The 11,464-nt window shown below is 42.6% G+C and overlaps 2 protein-coding genes and 1 long non-coding RNA gene across 3 annotated transcripts in view; 2 read left to right on the top strand and 1 right to left on the bottom strand.

Annotated features, from left to right (window-relative positions):
• Positions 1–5,269: 5,269 nt before the first annotated feature.
• On the top strand, positions 5,270–7,455 carry LOC106810658. Its single transcript, XM_014814093.1, has 6 exons — positions 5,270–5,698; positions 5,931–6,108; positions 6,208–6,337; positions 6,532–6,664; positions 6,835–6,985; positions 7,149–7,455. Exons 1-6 carry the CDS (start codon positions 5,282–5,284, stop codon positions 7,382–7,384), a joined length of 1,245 nt encoding a protein of 414 aa, XP_014669579.1. The 5' UTR covers positions 5,270–5,281; the 3' UTR covers positions 7,385–7,455.
• Positions 7,455–9,671, bottom strand: LOC106810659. Its single transcript, XM_014814094.1, has 3 exons — positions 9,389–9,671; positions 8,203–8,341; positions 7,455–7,933 (listed from the first exon to the last, which is right to left on the bottom strand). The coding sequence occupies exons 1-3, from the start codon at positions 9,453–9,455 to the stop codon at positions 7,741–7,743; spliced, it is 399 nt and encodes a 132-aa protein (XP_014669580.1). The 5' UTR covers positions 9,456–9,671; the 3' UTR covers positions 7,455–7,740.
• Positions 9,672–10,487: 816 nt separating this feature from the next.
• The window catches only part of LOC106810661, a 1,679-nt gene continuing 702 nt past the window's right edge, over positions 10,488–11,464 (top strand). Inside the window, exons 1-2 of the long non-coding RNA XR_001394048.1 lie at positions 10,488–10,581; positions 10,766–10,848. This is a non-coding gene — a long non-coding RNA (uncharacterized LOC106810661). The remainder of the gene's footprint in view (positions 10,582–10,765; positions 10,849–11,464) is intronic.

The following is an 11,464-nucleotide window of genomic DNA, read 5'->3' as shown; positions in this document are numbered from 1 at the left end:
TAGGTTTATCCCTGTAGAGAAAATGCGATTTTCAATTTATTGAATTTTACGCCCTGAACTTTATTCTCTGTAACATATGGCGTCACAAGATGGCGCGACGAGGCTCTCTTTCAGGCATTTTCACAGAATTTTCCAACAAGGAGCGGAGCGGATTCGTCTGATAGACTGACTGCGCGGATGGGAAAGTTTCAGACGCTTCACTAAATATAACGTTGGTGTAGCGAAACAGACTTGGCCCGACGTTAACGTGCGTACGAGTCTAGTCTCGAATCGTCACGTCCCAGTGTAATTATCGTAGCCATCTTAGGACCCCGCAGGCTGGGGAGTTGATGATGGTTGTTTAGACTGAGAACTGCACTGCACTGCACACTGCACGCCGCCACACTGACACACAAATATATATATGCACATGTTTTTAGGAAGACGGCGGAGCGGCACATTCCAGCCTCCCTCCTCCCCCGCGCTCACGTGGAGCTGCTGGGAGTTTTTGCCGCCGCCGTGACTTTCGGTTAAGTAATAGATCTTGTATTTATTTAGCATTACATTTTTATTGAAACGCTGCAAAGTACAGTGCAGTGCGTGTGGTGGCTGGCTGCGAGCATTGATGCATGTATATAGATACCTTATTAACGTCCGGCGGCAGGCGAGCCGAGAGCGAGGAGAGAGGAGAGACAGACTGTGGGGAGTGCGAGAAAGAGAGAAGATAGTGGCGGAGAACGCTCAGATAAGGTCACGAAAATACGGCAGGTGACGGTACGACGGCCGAGATGTACAAACGCGTGTCAATCCATAATCGGAAAGCCCCCCCTCCAAAGCCGATGTAGCCGCAGCCGATGTACAGTGTCCCGAAAACTGCCCGATGTTAGGCTGCCCGCCTATACGCATTCGCGCGCCCGCCTTCCTTCGGCGCGCGGAATGCGTATAGCGGGGAGCTATATGAGCTATACATCCCCGCGGTTCGCCGTGCGCCAGTCCCGCGAAGTGCGCCGGTTAACCGCTTTCGGCGGCTCGCGGGAACAACGCTAGTTTTGCGCAAGGCCATCTTGTATCCGGTTCGCTGGATGAACTTTCACCTCTGCTACCTTCCATTCTGCACGGTACTCTTCCTAGTCATAAGAGTGTTGGAAAAGGGAGTGTATAGCTTTTAAAGGAGCTATCCGGCGTAGAAACGAGTAATATTAATGGGAAATAAATAAATTACTAAGTAATAAAGGTCTTGAGATACATACCCATGATTTTTAGCGGTTTTATAGTAATTTGCGATTGTTTACCACTGTCGCTGTGCTTCGGCCACGATTCCAGCGTGGCCGCCATTTTTGCCTGCCACTCGCGGCGCTGGAGTCTAACACGACGTATAGTCTCTTGTTTAGTGTATGTTTACATCGATACAGAGGTAAATACGATCAGCGATGAGATTTCTCTCGTGGAAAATATAGTTACTACGCGTTGTTGTTTTTCGTAAAAACAATTATCCTTGGGGCAATTTCCATGTAACAATGGTATATTGCAAAGCATTCGGCTTGCAATTCCAGCAAGCGATACGCCGGTTCGTGGTGAGTGCTACTGCTAGAGCCGGCGCCGTAGAGCACTGCCACTAGTACTACTACTACTAGTACTGCGTATCAGCATCAGCCGGGCGCAGGCCCAATCTCAGCTCAGGCTCTCATGTCATACTCAGCCGCAGGTATGCACTAGCAGATGAAAGCGTAGTTATAGAGTACCGAAGTGATGACGTCACGGTGGCCATGACAACGAGCCTGCTGGTCTACACAATCATATGCTTGCCCGGTAACATTAACTACGTGTCGTGTGTTTGTACCCGATTGTAACCATCATTCTGAGAGTCATTTATTGCAGTTTTATAGATTTCCAAAGGATGGAAGTGAAAAGCAACAAAAAAAATAAAAATAATTAACAACAACAAAATTTAAAAAAAAAATTAAATTTTTTAAATTCATTAAATATTGTAGATCGACTTTGCTACCGATGCTTTACCGCTGTCTGGCAGCGCACACACTCGTGTTTACGTACGCACAACATTTTCACGCAGTAAACTTATGGAGCCAGTGGCTTGTGTAGAACCAGCTTCGTGCGTTGTCTTGCCAACGTGACGTCACACTTCGGTACTCTATAGGCCTATATGCATAATACATACTACAGCACATTAGCGTCTCCAGTACTGTGTATAAACCCAGAAAGATTATTAACGAAGTATGACAGTTTCTCCAAACAAACAATTTAAGGAACACTACGTCACTAGTTTCGTCTTCGTTTATAGTCCCTTGGACTTTTGAAGACTACTATTCATGAGGTCATGAGGTTATTAGTAGAATAGTGTTACATGTCGTAAAATTCATTTATTTTTGTTGAACGATAACAACAATTTAAGCTAACAATGCTAATTGACAATAATGTTCATTTTCACTAGCAGGAAAAAAGTTTTCTTTCATCAACTGCCAATGAAATGCACAACAAACGTAAAAAAGCATGGTTGGAATGTATCATGAGACCGAAAATGGAACCTGCCTCCAAAAGTGTGCTATGCTCAAAGCATTTTGAAAATAAATGCGTTCACAGAGGTATGTTTGAATTTGTTATTGGCTGCAACGTGTTACAACGGGCGTAGCCAGGATTAAATCTAAGGGTGGGGGAGCTCAATGAGTTCGATGGGAAGCGGAGCGCCCGAGGGGGTGGTGGGTGTGGGAGCGGCCGCGCCGCCTCATCCAAAAAAGTGGGGGGGGGGCAAAACCAAAAAGCCACACCAAAAAGAAGAGTGGGAAAGAAAAATCAAATGTATGAGCTAAGACTTGTTAATTTCTAACGTTCAAAAACTAATTATACACTCCATTTTAAGTGTTCGCTGCGCGCTTTGCCGCTAGCGCTTAAGTTTGACGCTCACGCCGCACACACGCGCTCACGCACCCACGAGTTCACGCACACACGCCACACACACGCGCTGCTCACGCACACGCGCTCATTGCACACACGTCACACACACGGCGCTCACGCACAAAGCGCGCCACACGCACACACGCCGCATACACCGCGCTCACGCAACACGCGCTCACGCACACACGTTCGCACACACACGCTCACGCACACACGTCACAACACACGCGCTCACGCACCCACGAGGTTCACCCACACACGCCAACACACGCGCTCACGCACACACGCCGCACACACGCGCTCACGCAAACACGTCGCACAGAAGCGCTCACGGACACACGTCACACACATGCGATCACGCACACACGCGCTCACGCACCCACGTCGCACACACGCGCTCACGCACACACGTCGCGTACAGCTGTTCACGCACACACGTCACACATGCGCTCACGCACACACGCGCTCACGCACACACGTCGCACACGCACACACGTCGCGCACACGCGCTCACGCACACACGATAAAAAAAATCGTGAGCCACCTTAGGTCTTTGCCCCCCCCACTCCAAAACTGCTTCCGGCGCGCCTGACCTCACTTACGTAAGGGAGACCGGCCGAACTGAACTGATCAACTGAATCGCAGTATTACAACTGAATTTGTCTTGATTTCAGTGAGGCGAATTATTATTATTTTCCATTTTTTTCGCCTTCTAAATCTTAGGGGGGCGACCGCCCCCATCGCCCCCCCCCCTGGCTACGCCACTGACGTGTTAAGCATTTGCCCGTTCCCGTGCATTGCTGTGTAAACATTGCCCGTTTTCATAACAACTATTGCTACATTTTCTAGACAACACTGATTTGTAGAGCACATGACGTCCCCCATGCTCCACGTCTTAAGAAGGGTGCTGTTCCCACCAAAAGTGTCACCAAGGCCAAAAAGTCACCCAAAGTGAGAGTTTGCAGTGTTAATAGGGCAAGCAAACGTGAAGTAGAAAAGGTAAGATATTAAATTGTTCTCTAAACTTCCGAAATTAAAAACAATGTATATGCAGATGCGATGGGTGCAGTTTGCCAAAAAAAAGTTTCTAAATATTGCCTTTTGCTGATTTATTGTAGTTTAAATAATTCTTAGACTGCAATAAAGGTAAGTTTATAATGACCCATTTTAATAATTTCTGATTGCCTTTTTTTAGAAACAGAGACTAGCAGAATCTGAAAGCAGTGACACTGACAGGAGCATTGATTTGCCTGAGTTTGAGGTTCAGTTGAAGATTACTGACTCAATGTTGTTTTTTGAAATACGCACGTATGCACCATTTATAAGTTGTTGGCAATGGTTAAATGTTAAAGGTTTTCGCACAATTTTGTCACAGTTACTGTCATATGAGCTAGGATGTAGGTTGCTCTGACAAGACTAGTTTATAAAATTAACCCATATTTACCTTTACAGGAAACCCCAGTGCTTTGTTTGACTAGAAGCATTTCAACTCAGACAGACCACTACCAACCTTCATGTCCTCGATGTGAGAGCAGTATTGTATATGGTTCCACGATCGAAGTAGTCCACGACCATGCCTATTCACATGTAGGTGTTACATGCCCTCTTTAAATTTATGGCCACGATTGCTATACTTTACAACAAATTAAAAATTTTTAATTAGCATCATATGAAATGTCTTATTGCAATCATTGTAAAATGTGGATGTTATGTTTCTATAGAGCAATACACTTTTATTTTGAAACAGCCCGAACAGATTGCTGCAGCACCACCTCCTATTTCAGAAGGCCAAACACTACAGTCGAAGCTGCCTTCGTTTTCTGTGCCATGTGAAACCTCTGCTGTAATAATGGCTTTATTATCTGATTATTAAAACATATTTATTTTTTATATCACTGAAGTATAAAATACAACTTTGATATGTATTTACTGTTGCTGATCTCAATTCCTCATGGTTTTTTTAGTGAGAATTCTAACAGTTCTAATTCATTTTGTTAGGTACTCAAGTTTTCCCAAACTGGGTCAGGAATTGAGTCGGAGGATGATGTGCTTTGCAGCTCTGGTGATGACTCCTCCCAAATCTATCAGACACATGAGGTACTAAAAATTAAAGCTTTAAATAACATCTTGCAAAATACCAAAAAAATAATATTTTTATCAAATATTTATATGTTGTTATGCTGATACTGTTTAGGATGCCCAAGGAGACTCTGACAGCGATTACCTGCCATCAACTATCGCGTTGAGTGCTTCATATGAGACTGTAGCTGATCCCAACATCATTACAGAGGAGAAGTATTTGGTCTTTAGCAGCTGCTTAGATCAACTGCTACACAGATGTCTCCAGTGTGGTGCAGACATTTCGTACAAAGAAACTGTAACTAGGGGTACAATGATTTCTGTGAACATGACCTGTTCAAGTAATCATTACTTCAGCTGGCATTCACAGCCACTCATCAATAAGACAGCTGCCGGGAACGTACTACTTGCTGGTGCAATACTTGTGAGTGGAGAGTCGTTCACACTCGTGAAGTCAATGTGTGATGCTTTTGGACTTGTGATTTTTGGTGCATCAACATACTACGACGTTCAAAATAAGTGGCTGTTTCCTGCAGTGAACAAACACTGGCAGGATGAGAGAGATAGTGTGTTGAGAACTCTACAGTCACAGCCTCAGCCACTAACAATTCTTGGGGATGGGCAATGTGACAGTCCAGGCTTTTCTGCTAAGTATGGAGTCTACTCTGTTGCAGAGCAGAGCTCAATGAAAATTATTGATTTTGAGCTGGTGCAAGTGGGAGAGCATGAGGTTTGTATGCAAAAATTCCTGATTCAGTGAAAAAGTTAAAATGCTGTCAAAAACCCATTGCAATCCACAACTGACTTTTGTGTTTAGTTCTTATATAAAGTTACAAAATACTGTGATTGTCTATTGAGAGGTGCAGCATTATTTTAAGTTGTCATATGCTGCGCGAAGTAAAGTACCAAAAAATAAATTACAGTGCATAACCAACTAAATGAAGGCTATGACATACCTTTAGGTCAAATACTCCCAACATCTTGAGCCGACAGGATTCAAACGAATTGTAACAAGATTGCTGGAACACGGCTTGAACATCGGCACCATTGCTACTGATCGCCACACAACAATCCGTGCAATAATCCGAAAGGATTTCCCAGGCTTGCAACACCAATTTGATGTTTGGCACATGGTGAAAGGTACAATGGAAAATACAAACAACTGGAATTATGACTCATAAAAATTCAAGTAAAAAATTTAAATTTAAATTTTTTACAAATGCTATGTATAATTTCCAGGTGTGCAGAAAAAGCTGTTATTGGGAGGGAAGAAGAAAAGTTGCAAGATGATTCTTCCCTGGGTGAAAAGTGTCTCCAATCATCTATGGTGGTGTGCAGCAGAATGCAAGGGCGACGCAGACTTACTGAGGTATGATTGCGCTTTTTTTCCTTATCGAATGATTCTAAAACATGATTTACTAAGTACACTGTTATTAACCCAACAGATAATATATAAATATGTTTTCAAACTTATTATTTCTAACTGTACATAAAAACAAGTGCTAAACTGCAAAAGCAGTAACATGCTCGCAAGTCGCAATACTTATTATCACACTTTGGCAGAGAGATGTGGGTTTCCATTGTGAACCACATCGTAAACAAGCACGCCTGGAACTATGGCAGTTGCTTCCACAAGTGTGCTCATGCAGCATTACACGAAACGGATACTACAAAGTACCTGAAAGCAGGATCACAGGTATACCTACTGCACCTATATACATTGTATTTGTGTTAGTAATAAGCAGTTTTGGTTTTTTTTCTTTCTTTTTTCCATTGGCTCATGCTGTGGTAAGTAATATAAGATTAAAAGTAAAATGTGCTAAATAAAACTGTTAGTATCTTGTAACTTACAAGCTCTTACATCAGGCACACAAGCTTTTGACCTCTGTTGTAATGGAAAAGAGACTATTGCGAGACGTGGGTCACCTAACACAGTTCTGCCACACTGGTCCGCTGGAGGTATACCATAGTCTGCACCTTAAATATGCTCCAAAGCGTCATCATTATAGCTACAAAGGTATTTTAAAATACATCTTAGTCTTTATATATTGTGTTCATAATTTATCCACAGCAACAAGAAATGAATTTTGGTAGCAAAATCTGCAAACATTCGCTTTAGCTGAAAAATAATGTTAGAAGCCAGTGTTTTGCTGCTGCAAATATATTTTTATTAATAAAAGGAATGCTGGCAAGATCACAACTGACAGCTTTGGATCACAATGAAAATGCAAACAGACTGCAGGCAGTTGATGCAGATGGTAAAAAGCTTTACAGGCCAGAATATCCTAAATCTCAGAAAGATTGGATCTTGAAAAAACGATACGAGAAAAAGACCTTCGGCTTCAGGCACGACATTTTATGTACTGCCCTAGAGTTGCGACAAGGTGGTAAGTATTTTTTAACAAAAACGATATAATTATGTGTTACAGAACACGTTAATCCTGGCATTACAAGTTAAAGCACTGTAAATCATGAAACTCAATTTATACTTGTAGCTGATGAGCCATTACATCATACTGTACCAGATCTACCCAAAAACCTCGCCCCAAAGCCGTGTCCACCAAAGGAGGAACTTATAGCGAAGCACACGACAAGATTTTCAAAACAGACAGACATGGAGTAAAGGTAACGTTATTAATTGTCAGCCTTTCACATGCATTCATAATTGTAAAAAATGCAATTGACCCTCAAAGTATGAAATGCTGCTATAGCTAAACAGGACCAATATGAGCAAAATAAAACATGTGAAACCTGTATTTCTATTTCATAAACTCAGTGTGGTAACCAAGCCTCTTCAACTTCAGATTCGGACCCTTCTTTGAAACCGACATAGACTCCACTTTCCTCAGGATAGGTTGAACGGATAGATGCAATGACACATGCAGGGATTACTCTTCGAACCCTGCGTCCAATTCTTTTGTGTACCCAGTAGGTGAAGTTCCTGTAACCAGCAAGGCGCAGAACCCTGAAGACAAAGAATAATTTTGTTATATTACAGCATCTGTTTAAAATGACATTCTTAAAACTGTTATACTGTCTACTATACTACTGTATACCCTTTGCACGGGTATTGAGGGGGTACAGGGGGGGGGGTACGGGAGAAGGGGGGGGGGTACGGGAGAAGGGGGCGGGAGGAAGACAACCCCCTGTACCAACCCTCGGTATTGCTGTAATAAATTGTACACGTTTATTAAAAAAAGAATCGAACAGAAACCTATAAACGTGATGTTTTACCTGTTAGAAAGGGGTTCTCTTAAGTCTCCAGGATGAACATCATGCATGTGTACAAGACTTAGGCGAAGAATAAATCTTGCTCTGCACGCTGTTTGAAACTCCTCATGCTCCGTCACACATGAAACTTTATCAGATGCAACTGGACAGATGTAAGTAAGAAAGAAAGCAATATAGAAACAAAACTATCGTTTGTACTCGCATAAACATTTACAGTTACGCTGTATAGAGTAATGTATAATGTTTTTACTGTATGTTGTAAAATAGTTGTAGATAGTTGTAGTTGTTGTAATTGTAAATAGTACCTACTAATATTAGTATAATATATTATGTTGTAAAATAGTTGTAGATAGTTGTAGTTGTTGTAATTGTAAATAGTACTAATTTTAGTATAATATATGTTGTAAAATAGTTGTAGATAGTTGTAGTTGTTGTAATTGTAAATATAGTACCGTGGTACTAATATTGTTGTATGTTCACTATATATTAATATTATTTGTATTGCTACGTTGGTAAGGTAAGGTAAGGTGTTCTCGTTCCAAGAACTATTGACATTGTGTATTGACAACTTGTGTCCTATACAGTTATAAAATTCGCAGTGGCTACAGGTACGGTAGCCGTCGTTCGTTGAAGCCCCTTTTTGGCGTTAGGGTTAGCATTAGGGTTAGGGTTAGGTTTAGGGTAAGGGTTAGGGTTCTAGCTCATCTAAACTCTGAAATCGTGAATTTATTTCCCCAAGGCGTTACTTCGAAATCTCGCGCCACCGCCGCTATCTTTGTCTCGTTAAGTATGGAAGCGTATGGACTCCCGTACCCGTAGCCACTACCTATAAAATTTCATTTTTAATCCACTCCTTACCAGTCTTGTGTTTTTGTACAAGTTATTGCTAATATGTAAAATAGCCTAGTAGTAGTAAACTGCCAAGTAGCCCGTTTTACAGTATAACTGCTTAAAATACACGTATGCAATCAAAAACAACATTTATGTATTCACTAAATTTAAATGTAAGACTGAGACCAACTTAGACAGTATTATGAGTATACATATAATACATAGCTCTAGTACTATAGCCGCTTACATTAACTGCCGCTGGTGCCAGCGGCAGTTAATGTAAGCGGGCTATAGTACTAGAGCTATATAATACAGTACTCGGTAGTCAGTATTTCGGCCACTCGGCAATCACACCTACTTTCATCACATTTGTGCCTGGAATTTTCCACTTCTCTACAACAAATGCTCTCTCTGGCGGTCTGCATTTCGGTGCAAAAACCACATTTGCACCATTCCTTATTTCCCACTCTGGTGGAAGATCTCGATGCCGGAGTGGAGTCTAGCGAGTCGGATGACGAGCCGTTGTTGTCGGTACCACCACCAGTACTAGTACTGCTAGCATCGGAGTGTTTTTCTCCGGAAGCGCATTGTGGTTCATAAGAATATGGGCGAATACTTTGCACATTATCTGGCACAAATAATCCATCAGATGCTTCACTATCACTGCTATTGTAGTGCCGCTAGGGTAGGCGACTACGGTTCGACAGACGTTAGGTAGTAAAACTAGTAACGCGTGCCCAGTTGTGGGATCAGTGTCCGCTCTTGTCGATGTATTAGACAAGACGGTGATGATACGTAGCCGATAACAGGTGAACAGAACAGAACACGGTGAGATGCGGTTAACGATACGGTTATAGAGCTTTTATTGCCAGCTACTAGATTCCTAGTGCTACATTAAGATGATTCCCCTGCATTCGTAGTAGTGCAGCGGCCTTTCTATCGAGTCTCGTGGGATACGCGATGCGTCGGGCGGCTCGTCTTTCCCTCAACGTTCGTCTTGCTCGTGGCGTGGATCCAAGCCGCTCCCAGGTGTCTCCCTTGCAGTCGTCGGCTACTCTGCCCAGAACGACCGTACTTCCCGGTTTAATTTTCCCCATCATCCGGCTCGCTCTGGTTTACACCTACCTGAACTCGCTGTCGTCTATACCTCNGAATATTCCTCGTTTTCGCCCGACAGGCGGCAGCAGCAGTCGATCCAACATGGCTGCTCCCGTGTTGATGTATATTTATGTGTAATCTATATCTTACCCTTTCTCTAGTCAATATATCGTTATTCTCTCTATACGGTGAGTTCAGTCTATTGGTCCCGATCTAGCCTATTACTCCTGTACGTGATACACCCCCCCAAGATCTCCACACTATTAAAAGCCATCAGAACATTGATACAAGCGTATTTCCATGTAAACACATACAAAAACAAGAGACTATACGTCGTGTTAGACTCCAGCGCCGCGAGTGGCAGGCAAAAATGGCGGCACGCTTGAATCGTGGCGAAGGCACAGCACAGTGGTAAACAATCGGCAATTACTATAAAACCGCTACAAATCATGGGTATGTATCTCAGACCTTTATTACTTAGTAATTTTATTTATTTCCATTAATATTACTCGTTTCTACGCCGGATAGCTCCTTTAAGTAGACTGTCGTTGGCACACAGAAGGTCAGTGAACGCCTTGTCAGGTCCTGTTGTCTTGCCTTTTGTCAGATGTCCTAATGCAGCAATTGTCTCTCCTAGTGTGGAGATTTCAGGGGGGATGACGTCATACAAACCAGAGACCAGTTCAACAGCAACAGGGATAAAAAGTTTCCTGGAGACAGGTAAAAAGTTTTTTCCAACAACACAGACAAGCGCGGGGAGGGGGGGTCCCATAGCTACCAGATGTGGGAGGTCAGGGAGTTGCGCCACCACGTACACACGCCGGGCGAGAGAGCGGTGCCGGCCGAGCACGTGGCAGACAAGGGGGTGCAACGCTCGTGCATATACTGGACATGGTTCGCACAGTCCTTGAAAAGTCCTTGAATTTGAGGGGAGTCCTTGAAAAGTACTTGAATTTGAGGGGAGTCCTTGAAAAGTACTTGAATTTAGTAAATGTTGATTTTGTGCTTGAAAAGTCCTTGAATTTCATGAAAATGTCCTTGAATTTTTAGAAAAAATCCATGCCTATCATAAAAAGAAATTTTGTACCATCAATAATGTGCAAACCTCAATAAAAATTGCGTTAAATGAGCTTAAAAAGCTATAGACACGATAGACAGTTAAACGATGATCACAAATTACAGTAAGTCAGTAAAATCAGTCAGTAAATCAAGGTATGTTGTAGAAGTGACAGTGTTTAGAAGGGTTTATTAATGTGATCCAGGTAAGTTTTAGAGGTGACAGTGATTAAGAATGTAAGAATGGGGTTATTAAATTAATCCAGGTATGTTTTGTTCT

The sequence above is a fragment of the Priapulus caudatus genome, unplaced genomic scaffold, assembly GCF_000485595.1.
Source record: "Priapulus caudatus unplaced genomic scaffold, Priapulus_caudatus-5.0.1 Scaffold460, whole genome shotgun sequence".
NCBI lineage: Eukaryota > Metazoa > Priapulida > Priapulimorpha > Priapulimorphida > Priapulidae > Priapulus > Priapulus caudatus.
This window is presented reverse-complemented; position numbering and strand designations above follow the sequence as displayed.